The sequence below is a fragment of the Macaca fascicularis genome, chromosome 3, assembly GCF_037993035.2.
Source record: "Macaca fascicularis isolate 582-1 chromosome 3, T2T-MFA8v1.1".
NCBI classification, from domain to species: domain Eukaryota; kingdom Metazoa; phylum Chordata; class Mammalia; order Primates; family Cercopithecidae; genus Macaca; species Macaca fascicularis.
This window is the reverse complement of record NC_088377.1, coordinates 183,292,342-183,313,426: the sequence shown is the minus strand read 5'-3', so window position 1 is coordinate 183,313,426 and position 21,085 is coordinate 183,292,342. Positions and strand designations below refer to the sequence as shown.

Genomic DNA, 21,085 nt, shown 5'->3' with positions numbered 1-21,085 from the left:
ATTTATTTTCTTTTTTTAGCCCCTATCTCCTCCCAGAGTATTTTGGGATTTGAACAACATGGTTATAATTTTGAAATATGTATTAAAAGGCAAGGGTCCTGCAACGTCTTAAGGAACTCATAAACATAGTCCTTCTATATTATGCTAATCCTTCTCAAATAAAAATAGAGAAAGACAGCTAATTCTCTTATGACAAGCTATTATATCTGCTGGATCATTTTCATTATTCTCTAAGACTTGCTTAGCTTGATATACCTAAGGTATACGAACATTAATATCATTACAGAGTCTATGAAACGCTTCCATAACTCATGCATTTAATTCAATATTTATATCGAAACTGTGATGCCAGTCACTATGGGGATACCTTCTCTTTACCTATCGTCTTGTCTGAATACAGTAATATAATGGCCACATGTCTTCAAAGGCTATCTGAAGAGCCTCTTTTCCGAATTGCCAATTGAATAACCTCCCAATTCCAGATTCTATTTCCATATTTTTCACTTACATAGGTTATTCTAAGCATGGCATTTTGTAATACAGAAAAATTCAGTGTTGAACTGAAAACTGCTTCCAGACCCTTTATATAAAATGTTAAAGTAAAAGCAACTATTAACATTTGCCAGCTAGACAATTCTCTGTCTTAATGTAGTCACCTTCTGCACTATTTACATATGGAAAAATAAAAGGAGACCTAAAAACCACTTTAGGGAAGAACCTTGGCTTGAAAATGATGGGAGTCTTCAAGAGTCCAACTCTAAATCCGTGACTCCGAAGGGGATTCTGCCATCCTTTTCGGCTCCCCGCTAATATGACCCAGAGCCTGGCAAAATGCTTGGCACACAGTACGTGCCTAAGTGTGTGGGTTAGCTAACAGAGAGGAAGGATGGGACACAGCAGAGGGGCAGGCCGACGACGAACGAATCAAATGCTGTGGATCTTCCGACCCCTTCCCCACTCACCTCGGGGACAAGCAAGGTGCACCGGCTGGCTTGGAGACACTCCGTGCCCTCAGCGTGCAGCTTGGGGTTTCTCACCTTTCGACTTCTGTGGGCACAAGAAAAAGCAAGCTTAAGAGCAGTGATGGCAACTGCATTAGGTTGCAACAACGTAGCAACTTCTTTCCCCCTTTTTATGAGGTTACATAAGTGGACAGATGGTCTATTAAGCCACAGAGTTCTGTAAATAATTTTTCCACAGTGATTCTTGCTTAGCATTGTGATACATTCTAGACTGAATGTAGAGAACTGTGCATGAAGTTATGACTTTCTCCGAAATGCTCTTAATTTGATTTAAAAATTGATTGATTTAAAAATAATCATTCCACATGTAACTAATTCTTAGACTGTTAGTCTCAAATTTAAAAATTAGAATGAAATTCAATTCCTTAGGAAAAGTACTAAACTTCTGGTATTTGGTACTTCTTGTGATTTATTACTTGAAGGAGAAAATATTTTTACTTTAATGTAGATATTTTTATGTATATGAACAACTAGTCTTAGTAGTTCTCTGATAACCCTTCCTATCTGTGGGTCCCACTCCTGTGGATTCAAGCAACCGAAGATAGAAAATACCTATTTTTGCAACTGTACTGAATCTGTACAGACTCTCATCCCCTAGAGAATACAGTATAGCAACTATCCACATAGCATTTACATTGTGTTGGGTATGATAAGTAATCTAGAGATGGTTTAATGTACACAGGGAGGATGTGCATACGTCTGTGCAAATACCCTGCCACTATACAGAAGGGACTTGAGAATCTGGATTTTGGTATCTGAGGGAGGTCCTGGAACCAATCCCCCAAGGATACTGTGGGATGACTGTATTTATAACACAGTCTATTTGGCATACAATGTCTACCCTTGAGTAAGTACTATGGAGTAAAATTTCCAGCGCATATTCAGACACACACTCCACCTCATGCAGATTATATCCTTTAGGCAGTGGAAGTACAGTAAAAGCTAATCCAGGTAAACTAGTCCATTATTTATCATTCATTAACAACAGTAATTCTACGAAATGTATCAGAGTTTTCTAATGCAACTTCACAATGTTCTCTTCAGGTATCCAGAGGAAACAGACATTACTTGATTTCACTTCCTGTAGAGAACAGAAGGACACTGTGGCTGCCACTGATGCTAACAATGCAGAACATAGTGGCTTCGCCTAACCTTAGCAATAGAATTGGGGTCTCTATTTCTGGATCCCAGTATCATAAAGGAGATTTGAATATTGCTGGTCTCGCTGGCCAGACTGTCAATGAAGACTGTGTGATTTCTGGACATTCCGTAGAAGGAACAGGATTTTCCCTTCTTTTTCCTATAGATACAGCAAGAAAATCAAAGGCTGCAGAATCAGCTATTCAGTCTCTGAAGAATTTATGCCAAAGGCAAGAACAACAAACTTATGTGCCTGTGTAGATAATGAAGTAGCCATGGAGACCAGGCCGCTGCAACAGAAATGTGTGATCCCTAAGTGGGCACGAGAGGGAGCTCTGAGACAAAGCACAGAAAAGCAGAGCTGAGCAAATTACCAGTTGGCATGGGAACACACCAGCTCCTCAGATGCTCTGAAGGAGGATTTATAGTGTTCTTAACCAATACAATTCTGGCAGAGGTAGGACTTAACAAATCACAGGACTTGGAAGGGTATTCTGTGTTGGAAAGGGAAAAAGGCCTGGGAAATGCCCAAGGTACTCAATACCTTTTCGAGTTCTCTATGAAGGCCCTGGGAATAGGAGGACATGGTGAACTGACATAAACAGTAATGGATACTGTGAAGTGCTTCACAATATAAAAAGACTTGACACACATTCTCTTACTCAAGGCTGAACGCCGGTCCTGAGATCGGCAGAGACGATTGTGTTATTTCATTCTGTAGACAGGGAAAGGATTCAGACGCTAAATGATCCGAGTCATGACGTCGGGTAAGTGGCAGAATCAAAATTTGCATTCAGCTCTTTGACCCTGAAACCAAAGTTCTTGACGCTGTGTCATGCTCCATTGAATTCTTTGGTTTCAATTGAAAAACAAAGACTGCTCTTACATTCTGATCCCCACAAAATGAACAGTGATGGCCAGCACAGGAGAGGGGCACTATACATGTCAGCCCCTAGGAAAGAAAGAACATCGAAATTCCCAAACAAGACAAGGCTTTGGCTGGATCTCTGTCTTAGACTTCATGGGGCACTCTGAATAGTAAAATCTGAGAAAATCACAAGCCTCATTTCCTATGAACCCCAGTCCACTTACCCTATAGTGATAAAGTCTCCTTTGCTGATGGTGTCAGGTTCAATGCAGATATTCAGAAAATCTTCTTTGCTCTAAAAAGGTTAAGAACACTAACGTCATTACTCTTAAAATTTGGCTAATGCAGCCTGTTGTCATCCTCAGCTTTGATGGTTCATAGTTTGAAGCTGTGTACAAATAGGAGGCTCTACTTGTAGTGATTTAATTCAGAACCTATTCTCAGCCTTTTTTTTTTTTTTTCCCCCACTAAGAGCTTTACTGAGGTATAATTTATAGAAAATTCATCTCCATTGCTTGGCTTTTTTTTTTTTTTACTACATAAGCAAACAGAAAACTCAGAGTGGGAGGTTCTGGACGTTCTGTCACTCACTAGTAATTATTAACTGTTCTAGTCTCTAGGATTACTTCCCTTGCAGGCCAAGCTTTCAGCCCATCCCAGCAATCTCAGTGTTCACTGTACATCAGCTTCACATCACAGCATAGAATCAGCTGCTTGGTGTGGAGAGCCCAGGTGCCTGTGCTCCTTTAAATGCTCTACATACAAATTTGGTATGCAACCAGAGTTGAAAAATAGCAATCCATTTATTCTATGATAATGTTTAAAAACTTTCCATTTCCAGCCACAGAAAGCTCTGGATGATTTGAGCTATGACAAAATGGCTATAGAACAGACTTGATTCTTGGACCACTTCCCATAACTTGCTACCAGTCAGTGACTAGCCACACACACCTAGCCCTCTGTAAATGAATCCCACAACTTCTATGTCAGCTTCAAATAGAGGTCTTGTTTCTTTGGGGGTACATTCAAAATCATCAGGCCCAGGATAACCCACAGGCCTCCGAGAGCCTTAAAGCCTTTGCCTAAGATTAAAGGGTAACAAAGAACAACTAACTCTCAACTAAGAATTACAAAACATAAAGTGGATGACTTTGAAAGTTCACCTTTTATTCAGCTACTTGCTGAGTACCAATCATGCACCATGAACCCACGGAGCTTGGGTTACACCAGTGAACAAAATGCACATGAATTTCTGCCTACAAAGAACTTACTTTCTACTGTAGAGACTGGAGGGAATAGATAGATCATAGTAAAAGAGTAAATTATAAACTGTGTTAGAAGGATACCACAAGTATTTCAGAGTATATTAGAAAAAAGGAACAAAGAAGCAGAGCGAGGAACATGAGGTGGCGCTGATGGCAGTGGCTGCATTATAAAAGGGGGTTCCATGGAGAAGCCTTGGAAAAGAGACCTGAAGGAGATGAGGGAGTCAGCGATGTGGACATCCAGAGCAGTGGTTCTCAAAGTTTAGCAAGTGTCACTAGAGAGCAGGTAACACTCAGACTCTGGTTTTTCTTTGTCAACTAAAAAATAAATTTTTGGCCAGGTGCAGTGGCTCACGCCTGTGATCCCAGCACTTTGGGAGGCCAAGGCAGGTGGATCACCTGAGGTCAGGAGTTCGAGACCAGCCTGGCCAACGCGGTGAAACCCCGTCTCTACTAAAAGTACAAATATTAGCCGGGTATGGTGGCAGGTGCCTGTAATCCCAGCTACTAGGGAGGCTGAGGCAGGAGAATCGCTAGAACCTGGGAGGCGGAGATTGCAGTGAGCCAATATCGTGCCATTGTACTCCAGCCTGGGTGCCAAGAGTGAAACTCCGTCTCAATCAATCAATAAAAATATTTTAACTCAGACTCACCCCGTCCCAAGTTTCTGGTTCAGTAGATCTGGGGTGAGGCCCATGAATTTTCATCTCCAGCAACTTCCATGCGATACTGATGTGCTGATCTAAGGATGGGACTTTGAGAACCCCTAATCCGCGGATGAGCAATCCATGCAAGGGTAATTACTGGGGCAGAGGCCTTCAGGTGGTGGTGGGGGAACATGTCTGACAGCACAGAACAGCAAGGAAGCCCATGTGGCTGGAGCAGAGTGAGTGACAGGGACAACAGTGAGGAAGACAGAGGGAAGAGAGGAGCTACATCAGCAGAGCCTCATAGACCATGGTGAGGAAGCTGGCTTTTAGGCTGAATGAAGCAGAGAGCCACTGGAGGGTTCTAAGGAGGGAAATATGTTCTGGCTTCATTTCAATAGGATCCCTCTGGCTGCCGTGTTGAGAATTAAGACAGGAGTAGTATTGCAGAGGGAGACAGTGGGCTAGGAATTAACATTATAGATAAATGTGTAAGAATGGCCCAGGGTTCAGGAGCTCCCAGGAGCAATGATCTGCTCTGACAATAGGACACTGAGAGGTGGGGCTGGGGGGAGAGTTAGAGGAGGAGGAGGAAGAATGGGTTAAAGCAGTGACGAGACAGGAGGACAACCACCAGTCACCAGGCCCAGCATACAAGGGGAGGAAAAGAAAGAAAACACAGCCACTGCTTAAAGGCTGTGGGAAAGACAGAGCCCAGGGGAGAGCCACGCTTCAGCTAGAACAGGGTCGGGAAACATTTTCAGTAAAGAGCCAGAGAGTGAACACTGAAGGCTTGCAGACCATGAGGTCTCTCTCACAGCTATTCAACCCAGCCATGGTGGCTGAAAGCAGCCAGAGAATGAATTAGCGTGCTTGTGTTCCAGTAAAATTTGACTTACAGACACTGAAATTTAAAGACAATTTCCACACGTAACAGAAAAATACTCTTGATTTTTTTCAATGATTTAAAAATGTAAAAAACATTGTTAGCTTCAAGGCTGTATAAATACAGCAGCAGGATATTCGGGCCTGTGGGCTGTCCTTTGCTGACCCCTGTTCTAAAGCTTTGTTCTGGAAGCACAATTAAGTTACCTATAAAGAAACTGTGGTTCTTTGGAGGCGAGCCTTTAGCTTTGTTAACAGGGAACAGGGCAGCCTTTAGTCTAGAATTAATTTTGACTCACTAGTGAGGCGATACCTTTCTGAGGACATTACCCAATGCCCCATGTCTGAAGAGGATTTTCTACTCTAATTGGTTCGAACACGAACTATTCCTGGCTTTGTGAGAAGACTGACGCTCCCGAGACTGTCCCGCCTGCTCATTGCTAACTCAACCTCCATCTCAGGTGGTGGTTTCCCACATGCATGCACCTGTCAGTATTCAGCTGAAGATTCCAGAGGAAACCTCCATAAACTTCTAGCTTGGTTCTGGGTGCGGCTCTCCTCTCTATGTGGTTTTCTTGAATCCTGCCTTGCAATTCTAGCTGCCTTGATTTCTCAGAATTCTCAAAGGCCCCTCAACCGAGGGGGGCCATGGGCTGTGTGGGCTCCCTCTCCACAGGCAGTGGCCTCTCTCCAGCAGTCAGCTGGGGCAAGCGACTCCCTGCTCTCTGGACTCACTGACCTATGCTGCTTATCTCATACCAATGTCTCATACAGTTGTTTCATAGATTTTGTCTAATGTTTAAGGTGTTTAAGGTATAAAGCTGGTGCTTTTTGCTCCATCTTGGCCAAAAGTCTCACATTAGCATTCAAAAATCAATTCATTTTATTGCTTTGACAGATTAAATGAGGAAACTTTATTATCTCAATAGATGCTGGAAGAGTACTCGATAAAATTAAGTATCTAAGATATTTAACATGAAAGATAAAAATGTAGCAAACTGGGAATAGAAAGGAACTTCCTTAATCTGATAAAGGGTATCTATAAAAAAAGAAAACACATTAAATACAAGAATGAAGCAATGAAGACTTTCTCTCTAAATCAGAATTAAGAAAGACGATGGGGACTCCTGTTATTGCTACTTCTACTCAACCATGTACTGAGGTCCTAGCCAGTGCTCTAAGTAAAATGAAGGATTGTAAGGATAAGTATTTGAAGAGAGAAAACAAAACTTGCACTATTTGCATTGGCCATGACGAAATCTATAGAAAATTTGAAAGAATTCATTGAAAGAAAGTTAGAATAATTAATAATAATTTAATTAGGTTGCTGATTCAGCATTGATATAAAAAGTCAATTATATGTCCATCTACTAAATCAGACAGAAAATGAAATTTTAAGAGATATTATTTAGAATAGCATAAAAATTAAGATAACTGGGAATATATCCAGCAAAAGACAGGATATTCTAGAGAAAACTATAAAACTTCATTGAAAGACATTGAAGCCCTAAACAAATGAAGAGATACACCCCGTTCATATTCGAGAGGAGTCAATATTGTAGAAATGTCATTTCTCTCCAAATTGATCTATGGGTACAATGCAGTGAGATCAATATTATAACATTTCTATGTGGGATTTAATAAACATTCTAAAATATTCATAGAACTCAAATGAGCTAAGAATAGCCAGGAGACTGTTTTAAAAAAAGAAAAACATGGAACTTATTATAAAACTGTAATAATTAAGAGAAGCAGAGTATTAATGTTAAGTATGAGAAAATGGAACAACAATAGAAGAAAGAGACTAGAAACATTTACATGTATATAGACATGATGTACGGCAGAGGTCTATTGAAGATCAGTGGGGGAAAATGGAGATTTCAATAAATGGTGCTTGGACAACTGGCACCAACTTTCTATTTGGAAAGAACATAAAATTGGAGCTTTACCTCCATCATTTACAAAACTCACTTATTAAGTGGGGGTATTTCCTTTTTAAAGAAAAATGGAACTATGTTGCAAATCTTTTTTCCCGTGTCAATAGATAGAAAATAATACATCTATAATAGACATGATTTTTAATAAATGTACCAAAATTTATTCAGTCTGATTAGTTCATTGCAAATATTTTACTATTATAAATACAGTGAGCATAGTTGTATAAGAGATCCTAATTTTCACACATTCTACACTTCTACAGCTTCTTTCATACACTGAATGTACTGGTTTTAATAAGTGAACATTTTGAGCTATTACACGGCAGCTACATTGCCTTTAATGTATTGCATTTGCTTTTATTTTTATAAAGAATTGTGCAAAAAAGAAATGAATTTGCTACTACTAGTGATAAGCAGCACAGTATCGTATACTTTTATAATAAGCACAAAGATAAAAAGCACTTGGCATTGTGAGTGTGGCTAATCTTGATCACCATCACATACTGACTGAACTCAATCCATTCACTGGTACTCAGTCATCAGAGAAAAGAACAATGGTAAAGAACATGAACAAAATACTCGAAATACATATTATTAAAGACTTGGTATAAAGGAGATGTATAATTAGAAATTTTATCTTTCTCTTTTAAATTCCTCTGGAACAGAATTTTTTGTTTTGTTTTTTTTTAGCATTCATATATCCACTTTCACCAGTGTTTTTCAATTTCCATTATGTAAAAAAGGACTGCCTACATTATATATTCATCAGATTATTTCAGTAGGATAAATTCTTAGAAATACACCTGATAGGGCCGAAGGTATGCATATATTTTAGACACTTCATAGATACTATACCCAGTTGCTGAGATAGGATGTTCCAATTTATATTCCCATCACAAACACACACCACCAAGCTTTTAACCTATAACATGCTTTTTAGTCATGACAATTCAATGTTACTATTTTAATTTGTATTTCTTTGCCGAAATCACTGTTTCCTTACCTACAAAATGCAGATAAATATATTTACCTATAAGGATTACATAATATTATGTAAAATTCTTAGGACAGTGCCTAGCATGTAGTAAATAGCAAATATAAGCTATTTTTTCAAATGCTTATTTCTTTTATGAATTTTCTATTCTTACCCCTTGCTCACTTTTTATATTAGTCCTTTGCCCATTTCTTATTGGTTTATCCTAAGAGCTTGTTACAAGAAAAGTGAATTCCTGGTCTATCACATGATAATACTTTTCCCAATATGTCATTTAAAAGTTTAGAATACCTTTTTAAATAAAAAGACAAATGCATCAGTATGATTTTTGCCTTAAATGTCATGCTTAGAAAGACTTTGTCCTCCTTAAGTTTATACTGATAATCACTTAGATTTTACCCTAATACTTTTTTAACTTCAAACTTCTATTTTAAGTTCAGGGGTACATACACAGGATGTGCAGCCTTGTTACATAGGTATAAACATGTGCCGTTTACCCTAATACTTTAATCATTTTATTATTTTACATTTAGTTCTTTAATCAAACTAGAATTTTTTTATAGGATGAAGGGAGCTATGTTTTCCAAATGTTTTGCAATGGACATGTATTATTTTCATAATTAGAAAACAACTCAATACTCTGAATATTAATATTAGAATCAAACTTATCACTCTATTAATATTGGAATCAAACTTTTCACGACATTCCAACTCCATCTGCTAATTTTCAGACTGGCCTAGACAACTGTGAACAGACTAATTTGCATAAAAGCTGAATGTAGTTAGTCCAGTTAACAATTACTTTCCTATTGGTATATTACCAAGGTTTTCTCTATACCAGGGTCAGTAAACTTTTTCTGTAAGTGACCAGATAATAAACATTTTAGGCTTTGGGCCATACAATCTGTCACAACTACTCAGCTCTCCCCTATAGCACAAAGGCAGCCACAGACAATGTATTTGTGAATGAATATGGCTGTGCTCCAATAAAACTTTATTTATGGATACTGAAACTTGAATTTTACATATTTTTCTGTTCACAAAAATTATTCTTCTTTTGATTTTCTTTGTATCATTTAAAATTAGAAGATTCTTGGCTTCTGGGCTATACAAAACAGGTGGCAGACCAGTTTGCCAATGCCTGCTTTATTTCAATACTTTCGGATGTATTTTCTACAGCAGGACCACCCAACAGAACCTTCTGCACTGACAGACAGGCTGTATACCTGTGATTTCCAATATGGTGGCTACTAGCCACATATGGCTGTTGGGCACTTGAAATGTGGTGAGTGTGACTTAGGAACTAAGTTTTCCATTTTATTTAATTCTAATTAATTTAAATTTAACTAACCACATGTGGCTAATAGCTACCATATGGGATAGTGCATACCTATAGATTGGGCCTAAATAAATCACATGTAGATATAGATACAGATGTATGTGTGTGGGTATTTTTCTCCTGAGGATCTAATTTGACATATTTAGTAGTCACGAAAATCGTGGATATTTACTCAAGTAAAAATTCCACAATTTTTTTCCAGTGACAAATGGGAATAGTTAATTTGCATTTCTAAAGCCCTCTTGCCCTAAGTTCTCTGAATGCCAATTAAGCAATGAGCAGAACATGTGATCAGAGCCCCAGAAGCATTTATGCCACTCCTGCAGGTGGCAGCTTCTCCTCATTGCTGTTATTCCTTAAAGGCACACCGCATCCTCTTTCCCCTGACCCTGCCCTCTCTATCTCCACAGGGTAAAAATAAAAATAACTGAATTAGTGGGAGCATTCTATAGCTGTTGTCACTTTTCTTAGGTACCAAATGCTTTTCTAATAAAAAAGCACACTTACTGTCAGGTCAAGCTGATTGTTCCGTGTTGTGATGGACAGTTCAATGGTGGACAGCTGCACATCTTTCCAGACCTCTGGGCTCACCTCTTGGGAAAGGGCTGTGGGAATCCATTAGATACAGGTCAGTTTCTTCCATTAACATTTAACCACCCACCACGGACGGCTAGCTGCTAGCTGCTCAGCTCAGTTTCTCAAGCCTTTCTGCTGACTCTTTGCCTTCATTTTATTTATTTCATGCTTCTTATACATAGAGGTAAAAATGGCATCTCTGTGCCTAAAACATCACTACCAAAAGCAGTCACATTAACAGAAAGATTGTGCACAGAGACTGCTATGCCCATTGATGGCACATTGCTTGGGCATGCTCTGATGGCACACAGAAGGATCAATTCAGTGATTCCTGAAAGGCTTCTCCTGCTCTAGTTAAGTCTCTCAAACTGATTTTGGAGGTCTACTTTAGGGCACTCCTAAACTGACCAGGGCCCTCCAATCCTCAGTCGCCACATTGCTCACCATCCTGTGGTTGTGCCCAGTAGGATGCAAGCCTTCGTAATATTCTCCTGTACAAAGAAGGTCTTTGTACAGGGGTCTCCTCTGGTTCAGTGGGAGGTCTCTCTGTAGGTCCCGTGTATGAGATAGAGGCTTGATGAGTCTGAGGCCACTCCTTTTAATGTGGAGAGAGAAAATTTTCTTAGGCATATACAATTCCACTCTGGGAGTTTCTCTCAGTAAAGGTTATTTATTTGTCTCTTTATACCTGCTAGAAAGTGAATTAATAATCTCCTCTCACTGGATGGAATGCTAATTTGGAGCATGGAATCCTCAAGCTTTCTTTTCCTCTTAAAGCTAGATCTTAAAAACCATGAATTCAGCAAGTACTGCCTCCACTGCTCCCCCTAAAATGGACTAACCACCACCATTTACACTTGTCCAAAAGGAGGGTGAATGAACATAGGGTCATCTGTAATAAATTCATCTTTGGCTTACAGATGGTGATGCAAAATGAAACTGAGGAAATCCAGTTGCATCAAGTACCTACCTCACTTCTGGAATCTTATTCCACACACAGGACAGAATGGTTTAGCCCAGGCTCACAATCCAGCCCAAGGCTTCTCACTTCTGCTTCAAAGCCCATCACCCTCACACTCTATTTTTTTTTTTTTTTTTTTGTCTTCTGCGTCCTGGCATCCCAAGTCCAGTGTCAGCCTGGATCACATCCTGACCGCATGAATAATTAAAACCATACCCTAGCCTCTCAGCCCTTGACATCACCTCCAATTCACCACATCCACCCATTTCCATGGCCACATCCTGGCCCCTAATGTCACCCAGAACTATTTCACTTTGGAAATCTAAAACTCTGAGATCCTACCCTCTAAATCACATCCCATATTCTTCTGGTTGATTCTTTTGTGCCCATTGTGTCTCTTAGGGTGAAATGCTTCCCTGTTCTCAAGTTTCCAGGTGGTGAATTACAAAACAGTAGCAACACTGGCTTCTCTCACTCCACCACTTACTCCTCCCCGAGTCTAGAAGGACCAATGCATGGATCCAGCCCCTTCCTTTTTCTCTCTGACAGCAGCTGTCCTTGTCTCAAACGTTCACTGCTTCTAATTTTTATGTGGTGAAAATTAGCTTCTTGTGGTGGTCTCTGCCCTGAAGGAGCTGTTTCAGTGGATACTTTCAGTTCACAGTATTAGGAGATCAGATAGAGACCACGTATCTGTGCTCTGTCCTCCACTCCTGCTGACATTTATAAAGCTGACGTTTTGATCTTCATCTGCCTAGTTCCTACATTTGTTTTCATACCTTGGTTCAAACTAAAAAGAGGAAGAGAGGGGTTTTATTGTGGGCCTCTGAAGACCTAAATGCCCCAAGTTTTCAATCACACTGAGGATTCTACTCCCTGACCACTCATTTTCCCTCAGTGCCAAACTGATAGTCCATTACTTTTCAATCGCTTTCTTTTTCCACTTACTCCAGGCTCTCCTGTGTCTTTATTCTTCTACAATATGTCCTAGAAAGCCCCAATTCTGGATCAGCCTTGTCACTAAGTTCCTGTACTCTTACATCATGGCTCAGTATTACTAGAGGAGAAAATGATACTCCTGCTGAGTACTAATATGGGGAAAAGCAGTCACCCAAAGGAGCATTCGTGTCTACAAATCGTTAGCCTCAGGTCTTCAATGCTACTTGATAATCCTAAGCCTCCTCCTTCATTCATCTTTCTTCAGAATCCCCCATACCACTACCCACCGCCTTTCTGACAGGATGACTGCTTCCTATACTTCAGTGAGAATATCAGGGACGTCAGTGAGAATACCTTAACTTTCTCTAATCTCATTTTTATCTGGACCTACCCTTTACTCCTCTCCTGTATCAATGAAAAAAGGTGTCCCTTCTCCTGTCCAGGGACAATCCAGGACTCTGGATCCCACACCCTTCTACCTGCTCTTGGATTTTGCCAATTCAGTCATGCTTTCTGTCTCCCTTCTCCTCACCTCCTCACATTCTTTTCTTTTTCTTCAGTCTAGAAACACAAGGATATTCTCCACTTTTAAAAACTCCATATTGATCCCATGTTTCTCTCAGCTTTTGCCTTCCCTATCTCCTTCTCTTCAAAGTCAGGTTTCTTGAAGGAGTAGCCTGTCCTTGCCATCTCCACTTCTTTACATCACTTTTATGTCTCGACTTTCTTCAACCAGGCTTCAGCCACCACACTTTGGAGGCTGCCCAGCTTTTGGAGGCTGCCAAATTCGATGGATACTCTCTTGTCTGTATATTTAAAGTCTTTGCCTTTGCTTCTTGAAACTCTTACTTTTATCTTGAAATTCTCTCTTCTATTGGCTTCTATGTTAGTATTCTCTCCTGCATTTTCTCTTAGCACTTCTCAGTCATTTCTGGTAGTTCTTTAAATGTTTATGTCCCTTAGGGATATTCCTGGCCATCTGTACTGAATGGTAATTTCACCCAACCCATGGTTTCAACACCGCTCACACACTTATGACATTTGAATCTGTTTCTGTAGCCCAGACCTCTCTGCTGAATTCCAGACCTAAATCACAATTGTATCTTTGCTTGTCTGTACCACAGGTATGTTAACTCTACATAGATTAAACTGAAAATTTCATCTCTCTTCACTCTAGTATTATAACATCAGTGGAAAACTCCAATTACCAAACTCTAGTCCCTCATACCAGAAATCTGATAATCCTATATTCTTCTGACTTTTGAGGTTCTAACTTAACAGTTCTTTAATCCGTCTTCTACTGTCAATACTCACTGTTACCTCCTTAGTCTATATGTTACTTCCCACCTGACTACTTTAACAATATTCTATCTAATGTCCTTGACTTGAGCTACCTACATCCTATCTGTTTTTGTTTAGAAAAAAACAATTTTTCTAAAATGCAAATCTGCTCATGTCATGCCTCTGCTTAAGACTCAATAACTCCCCATTGCTTTAAGGATAAAAGTCAAATTGCACATCAAACCCTGCCATAACCTGCCCTTACCTAACCCACTGGCTTCACTTCCTGCCATTTTACTGCATTAATCATAATGAAGGGCCATGTCACACCACTGTGACTTCACACAGCCTTTAAATGTTTCAAAATTTAGTGTAAGTGTCACCTCCCCTGGGAAGATTTCCTGACCCTCACTAGATTGAGATGCCCCTCCTCTCTGCTCCCGTCTTAGTCTTTCTATCTGTCTCTCACAGCACTGGCCTAACTGCTGATTTGCTTACACTTCCCTCCCAGCATATGAATACTTCTACTGAGGGCAGGAAACCTGTCTCATTTGACTTTGTATCCCAAGCATATATCAACAACTGTTTGCTGAATAAACGGTAGAAACAGTTTATATTCCATTTAAATATGTAGCTACTCTGTTTCTTCCTAAATGCACTCAGAACTCCACCAATGAAATTATTCCCTCGAGGAGTAACCGATTTTACTAATCCAGTTTGCCCTTGGTATATAAAGACCTTGCCCTGCCAAGTTCATTTTTAAAATTATATACATTTACTTCTAGTAGTCTAGTGATTTTAGGGTTTTACATTTAATTTTTTAATCCAGCCAGAATTTTTTTAAAAGGTAAAGGAAGCTATGTTTTCCAAAAGTTTAAAAGGTAAAAGAAGCTATGTTTCCACATGTATTACTTTTATAATTAGAAAAACACTCAATAACTCTGAATATTAACATTAGAACCAAACTTCTCACTACATTCCAACCCCATCTGCCAATTTTCAGACTGGCCAGCCAAACTGTGAATATACCATTTTGATTTGCATAAAAGCTGAATATAGTCTGTAGTCCACAGGTAAAGATGACTTTTCTATTAGCATTTTCACTAATAAAAGTTGTTAGGCTTTTCTCTATGCCAGTATTTTCTATTGTATCATATAGAGTAGCACTGCCCAACAAAACTTTTTCTGATAATGGAAATGTTCCATACCTATACTCTCCAATACAGTCACCACCACCCATACTTAGCTAGTATAGTTTGAAACCTACTGATATAAACACAAACCTGTACAATTAGATATTACATATTCAGATGCAAATCTTCAATTCATTTCCAGGTACTAACATAGACAAGCATACAAATAATCGGTGGGACATAGGGCATTATGTTCAAGGTCTGTCTGGCAAGAGAGTGAATTAATAGCAAAGGGAATTAGAATGCTAACGAGAGATTAAATATGGGTTTGGAAGTAGAGGGAATGAGTTGGTAGATGAGGGGTGACTGCTTATCAAAACAGGAATGCTTTTTGTATTTATACTTAATCAAACATGCCCTGTTTTAGTGTTGAAGCATGCCACATTCATCTGTAGCAAGGAATTAAAAAAATATACCAAATATTTGCATTACAGAGAAACAACAAAATAACACAGCAAATATCTACACTGTAAATCACATTTACCTTAAGAGTGCTGAAAAAGTGGGCTGCTTTGATTTTTAGAGGCCCAAGATACCAGTACCTGTGAAAAGACCAAGATAAAAATCTGATAAGAATATCAAAAGAACTATCATGTGATAGATACCATTCATGGCAGACAATACATTAGAATTACATCTCTGCTATGAGTGGCTATTCTGGTAGCTAGGAGGTTATGGCTTAGTATAAAAGAGTATTACATCCAATTTTAAATCCACATTTCGATGCCTTGTCAAGTTATATGTAATTAGTTAGTTATACAGTAAAGATCCTTGCAATTTATGAGAGATATATAACCAGGCTCCCTGAGTCACTAAATTCACAACATCCTTTAAACACATCCTTTAAGCCATAGAATACAGTTCGGTATACAGTTGTCCCTCAGTCCAAAGTCTGCAGATGTTCAAGTCCCTGATAGAAAATGGCATATTTCCACATAATCTATGTACATTCTCTTGTATATTTTAAATCAACTCTACATTGCTTATAACACTTAATACGATGCCTACACATCACTTCATTTGCACGGATTCAACACAGTACTCGGTGTGCAGCCAATTCCAGTTTTGCTTTTTGGAATTTTGTGGAATTTTTTTTTCCCTAAATATTTTCTCTCTGCATTTGTTTACATCTATGGATACAACGGGTCAAGTGTACATTCAAAAGGGCTATGAGTAAAGGATGATGCAGCCACACGAAGATGCAGACACTGCATGCTCTGATGTGCTGATCCCAAGCTAAATGACTAGATCCTGTACACCATGTCCTCTCACACAAACAAACGCACATATGCACACTCAATTAAAATGTGCAAACCAGCATAATTTCACATGACTCCTGTTATACAGCTTCAAAATGGCAAATGTTAAATCTGGGAATAACGAGAATCTATTGCTTATTGCTAAATACATAAAAGCTACTGGAGAGAGGAAGACACCTAATCGGAATTAGAAAATGGCATAAAGTAGATTCTTCTCTTAAAACTTATCTCTGTTAACAAATCACTCACCATTAACTGCTCTCTATTGATTCTGATCATATACATTTATTTAGCATCCACTATGAATGTGGAGGAAACAGAAGAAATATAAAGTATAAATTTCCCACTTTGGGAGCTTATGATTTGAGAAAATAAGACCCAAATAAGTAAAAGCAAACAATGAATGACTATACAGAAAAGCATAAACTGATCACTGCTTATTGGTAAGGGGAATCAAAAAGAGACAAAAAATCATTAAGGGCCTAAAATCATTGGAGCAGCCATGCTTATAAAATGAATGGCACAGAATAAAGTCAGGGTACAAAACTTAGAGTATGGGAAACAGGATAACAGCCAGAGAAAGAGGGAAAAGCTTAGAAGTAAAGATGCATAATTTCATAATTAGGGGTGATGACAGAGAAAGTTGGGCCTGGAATAACAGACAAAGAGCTTAGATATAATCCAAGAGGGAATGCAGAAACATTCTAAATTATTATTCAGGTTGATATTGTGCTACTACTAATGAGGCCCTGATCATCTGATTTTTTGTTTTTTTTTTTGTTTTTTTAATTTCCTTTATAGTTTGCTTCTTTCCCTAGTTAGCCAAGTAGAAGGTCATCTCAACTCAGGCAGTTACCTTCTACATATTCCTCAGTTTCCTTCATCTCTACCAATAGTACACTTTGCCACTGTCTTGTAGTCTTCTATAGCCAGCTAGGAAATGATTTCTCCTATCTCTACCATTTCTTTCTTAATACAAAGAGCAACTCAGTGGATGGGCCTAGCCAAGGCAGCACGTAATGACAATCAGAATTTTAAAATTCTTTGTTCAGAAACCAACCAAGATATGGGGCAAGTATATAAAGTAGCCCTGAAAGTGTTGACCTGTACTGTGCTTTACTGTTGCTTAACACATTTTGGAAAGCAATTTGTCCTAACCAGACTTTTTTAGGGAAAGCTAAGCAGTTTCACTTGGTGAGCTGCTGGATTTGAGATTTCAGATCAAACACAAGGTAATTGGTGGAACCCCATAATCATGGCACACTTGCAAATAAAAAGATGCGAAATACTTCAGAATGCAACATGTAATATAATATGGTAATGTCTCTCTTTTGACATTGCACTGTCAGGAATCTCATTAGCAAGAATAATAAAGTGAAACAAGTGAGAGAAATTTCTGTAACAAAAAAAAAAAAAAGCATGGCAGGCTGGCCTATCAAGTGAAAGTGCAATTTCTTGAGAGCTATGTGTGAGATCAACCACAATTCATTTAAACTATACTCAAACTGTAAGCCCTCGATTTTAAGAAAAAGTAAAGAGAAAATACCACCCACCAGGTATGAAGCAAATCTCACACGGTGTCCCCTTTAGTCCTGCTCAGCAAGCCCTTGCCTAACTTTACCTCTCCACAGCAGATGGAACACAACACACCCTCTCTCTTGGTGAAAGCCAAGAGTTTCACCGCACACAATGGATTCTCCAAAAATAAGTCAATTCCCATGAAAACCCAGTGCTGGCCCTCTCATCAGCTCCTCAGCAGGCCTGTTTCTCCCGCCTCACGGCACAGCCAGGCGCCGCCTTTCTTCCTCCTCTAAGAGCAGCGGCCTGTGGTCTTCCAATCTGCGAGGCCTTCACAAACACACCTCTCAGGAAAAGTTGTCCGACTGCAACAGCGCCGTCAGGCTGTAGCCCAGGCAGTCCCTTCCACTTGGTAGCCAGCTAAGCAGCTGCAGAATGACTGGCAATCCAGTTCTCCCTACAGCCTAGCTTGAGCCTAACCTATGCTCAAATATTGTGCCTAAAAATAGAGACATACCCTTCTCCTCTTCATCTACTGCCCAGCTAATGTTGAGGAAGCTGCAACCTTCCCCAGCCTTTCTGCATATAGGACATAAACCTCTACCTGATTGTTCCTACCTCCATTATTCACACATAATTCAACCTCAAGACCCACCAAATTTATTCCCAGAAGATCTCTGTGAGTTAAAACCTGAAAGGCAGGGACAGAATAAGATTTTTTTTTTAAAAAATCACACATCAATATAGTAATCCTTTACTTGCTAACTTTGACGCCAGCATCTCTGAAAGATCCCCATCGGAGGCCGGTCATTGCAAACACAGGCTGTTCCTTTTCACCCTGGAAGTTAAACACATTTCATTTAAATTCATGATTACAATCAGTCACTTGGAACTCTTCACATGTGAGCACTCAGCAAATGTTCATGGCCTACTTTTCATCAAACCAAAATTCTAAAAAGTCTGCTCAAACATTAAAGACATTAACCCTGTGAGTGCTCAGTAAAAATACTTGAATAAGCCACACTGTAAATGAAGGGAAGTTTTACACATCAGGTTTCATGAATCTGCTGGCAGGGGAACATACTGTCATACTTTGGACTGTAAATTTGGGAGTACTAACTATGTTACTTCTTGAACCAATCAGTAGTCAGGTCAGCTAGAATTTCTTTCCTGTACTTGTCCAAGGCAAAGATAACTTAAGCCTGCATTTTCCTTATAGGATCAAGAGCTCTCAAGTGAGATCAGAATCCTGGTACTCTAGAATGTTTCACCTGAATATCTGAAAATACAGTCAAATATGTGCTAGAAAAAGTCAAAATAAAAAGTGATTTGGAGTTAGTCCAATGTTTTATGGCCAAATACTGCATATTATAATCAGTGAATTTCTAATAAATCAGTGAATTAAGCAACATATAGAAAAAATACACAATACAGCCAATGTCCCTAAGAGTTTATACTCCACCCTGAATCTTCCTTAAAAATTATCAATAATCTAGGTACCAGGATTCTAAATGGAATTTTTCCTGTAGCTCAGAATTTCATCTAAAGTCTAAGAGCTGAAAATTGACAGGCACCCAGTGCCCCCACACTCTAAAGAGAGCCAACATATGCTACAGAAGACTCCACAGAAGTTGCTAAAAGCGGGCAGAACCAATTGATTCCCACCACAGCCAGTGCAAGCAGAAGAGTAGCAACTGGAGGTAAATCCTTGGCAGTGCAAGTCGCTGCCGAGAGAAAGCGTGCCGTCTTCTCCGCAAGGGAAAGAGCGCTTCCCCCAAAGCCACTTTCACTCCCTTTTCCACTATGCCAAAAGCAAATCATTTGCTTTGGAATGACTAGGAGAATCAAAGAGATTTCTAGGAGAATCAAACACAATAAAAGAAGCCTGCAAGGGAAGGACGCTGGCCTCTCATCCCTTTGTCGAGGATCTGCAGGTGCAGTAGACTTGCATTTTCACTCTCTGTACCTGCTTTAGCAAGGGACAAGGGAACCAGAGAGAAATGGCAGAGAAAAAAGGAGAACGTGCAGCAACTCACTGGCTGGTACAGCAAGGACATATTAGTTTTCTGGGTGCCCAGTGGATACTGTGGAAGATAACAGGCCTTTGAGTCATCTTGACAGTATCCCATCTAAGAGCCTAGCCCAGGGATGATAGTATCCAAGCAGTCAGAAGCTGTGGAGAGCGCAAAGCCTGGATGCTCCCTGCAGGAAGTTGAAAAAGGCAGAGCTAGAACAGATCTCTAACATCAGAAAACTATGTATGCCATGGGGAGGAATCCCAAAGAATTCACACATGAACCCATAAGACAGCCAGCACAGGGGCATCAGCAACCGAGAGGGGATGGTAAGGAAAAACATTTTTCTCTAATCATTCCTTTATGTACCAACAATAAAGTAGCTAGAAACAGTAGGAAGCAGAGAGAGTGGGATAAAAAAACAGCCCAAAGACATTGAGGGGAAGGAGGACTTTTTTATTTTGCTTTTTTTTTTTTTAATTTTTTTAAATTTATTTTTTATTTTATTTTTTTGAGACAGAGTCTTGCTCTGTCACCCAGGCTGGAGTGCAGTGGCTGGATCTCAGCTCACTGCAAGCTCCGCCTCCCAGGTTTACGTCATTCTCCTGCCTCAGCCTCCCAAGTAGCTGGGACTACAGGCGCCCACCACCGCGCCTGGCTAGTTTTTTGTATTTTTTTTTTTAGTAGAGACGGGGTTTCACCGTGTTAGCCAGGATGGTCTCGATCTCCTGACCTCATGATCCGCCCGTCTCGGCCTCCCAAAGTGCTGGGATTACAGGCTTGAGCCACCGCGCCCGGCCTTTTTTTTTTTTTTTTTTTCAAAACAGAATCTCACTTTGTTCCCCAGGCTGGAGTACAGTGGGGTGATCTCGGCTCACTGCAACCTCTGCCTCCCAGGCTCAAGTGATTCTCCTGCCTCAGCCTCCTGAGTAGCTGGGATTACAGGTGCATGCCACCACACCTGGCTAATTTTTATATTCTTTTAGTAGAGACGGGGTTTCACCCTGTTGACCAGGATGGTCTCCAACTCCTGACCTCAGATGATCCACCTGCCTCAGCCTCCCAAAGTGCTGGGCTTACAGGTGTGAACCACCATGCCCAGGATTGCTTACTAACATGAGGAGGTGATGGAGGATATCAATGATACAGTAACATTTGAACAGAGACCTGAAGTACATGAGAAATCCAAATGAGGCCAGAGAGGTCACAGGGACTGGACTGTGTTTGGCCTTGAAGGACTCTGAAT

At 39.8% G+C, this 21,085-nt stretch overlaps 1 protein-coding gene across 20 annotated transcripts in view; it reads right to left on the bottom strand.

Moving 5' to 3' along the window:
• Positions 1 to 21,085, bottom strand: part of AGK (acylglycerol kinase) — a 140,770-nt gene that overhangs the window by 1,666 nt on the left and 118,019 nt on the right. For 19 of the 20 annotated variants that reach the window (XR_012432938.1, XR_012432940.1, XR_012432942.1 and 16 more), the window contains 6 exons: positions 18,583 to 18,662; positions 15,532 to 15,589; positions 11,118 to 11,268; positions 10,605 to 10,702; positions 3,255 to 3,325; positions 963 to 1,047 (listed from right to left, as the gene is read on the bottom strand). Coding sequence is in view for 15 of the 20 variants with exons in the window: in XM_045388232.3 (XP_045244167.2) it covers positions 963 to 1,047; positions 3,255 to 3,325; positions 10,605 to 10,702; positions 11,118 to 11,268; positions 15,532 to 15,589; positions 18,583 to 18,662 (543 nt within the window). In the remaining 5 variants the exon portion in view is untranslated. Of the gene's footprint in view, positions 1 to 962; positions 1,048 to 3,254; positions 3,326 to 10,604; positions 10,703 to 11,117; positions 11,269 to 15,531; positions 15,590 to 18,582; positions 18,663 to 21,085 lie in introns of those variants that run through there. The other variant, XR_012432939.1, reaches the window with a different exon arrangement.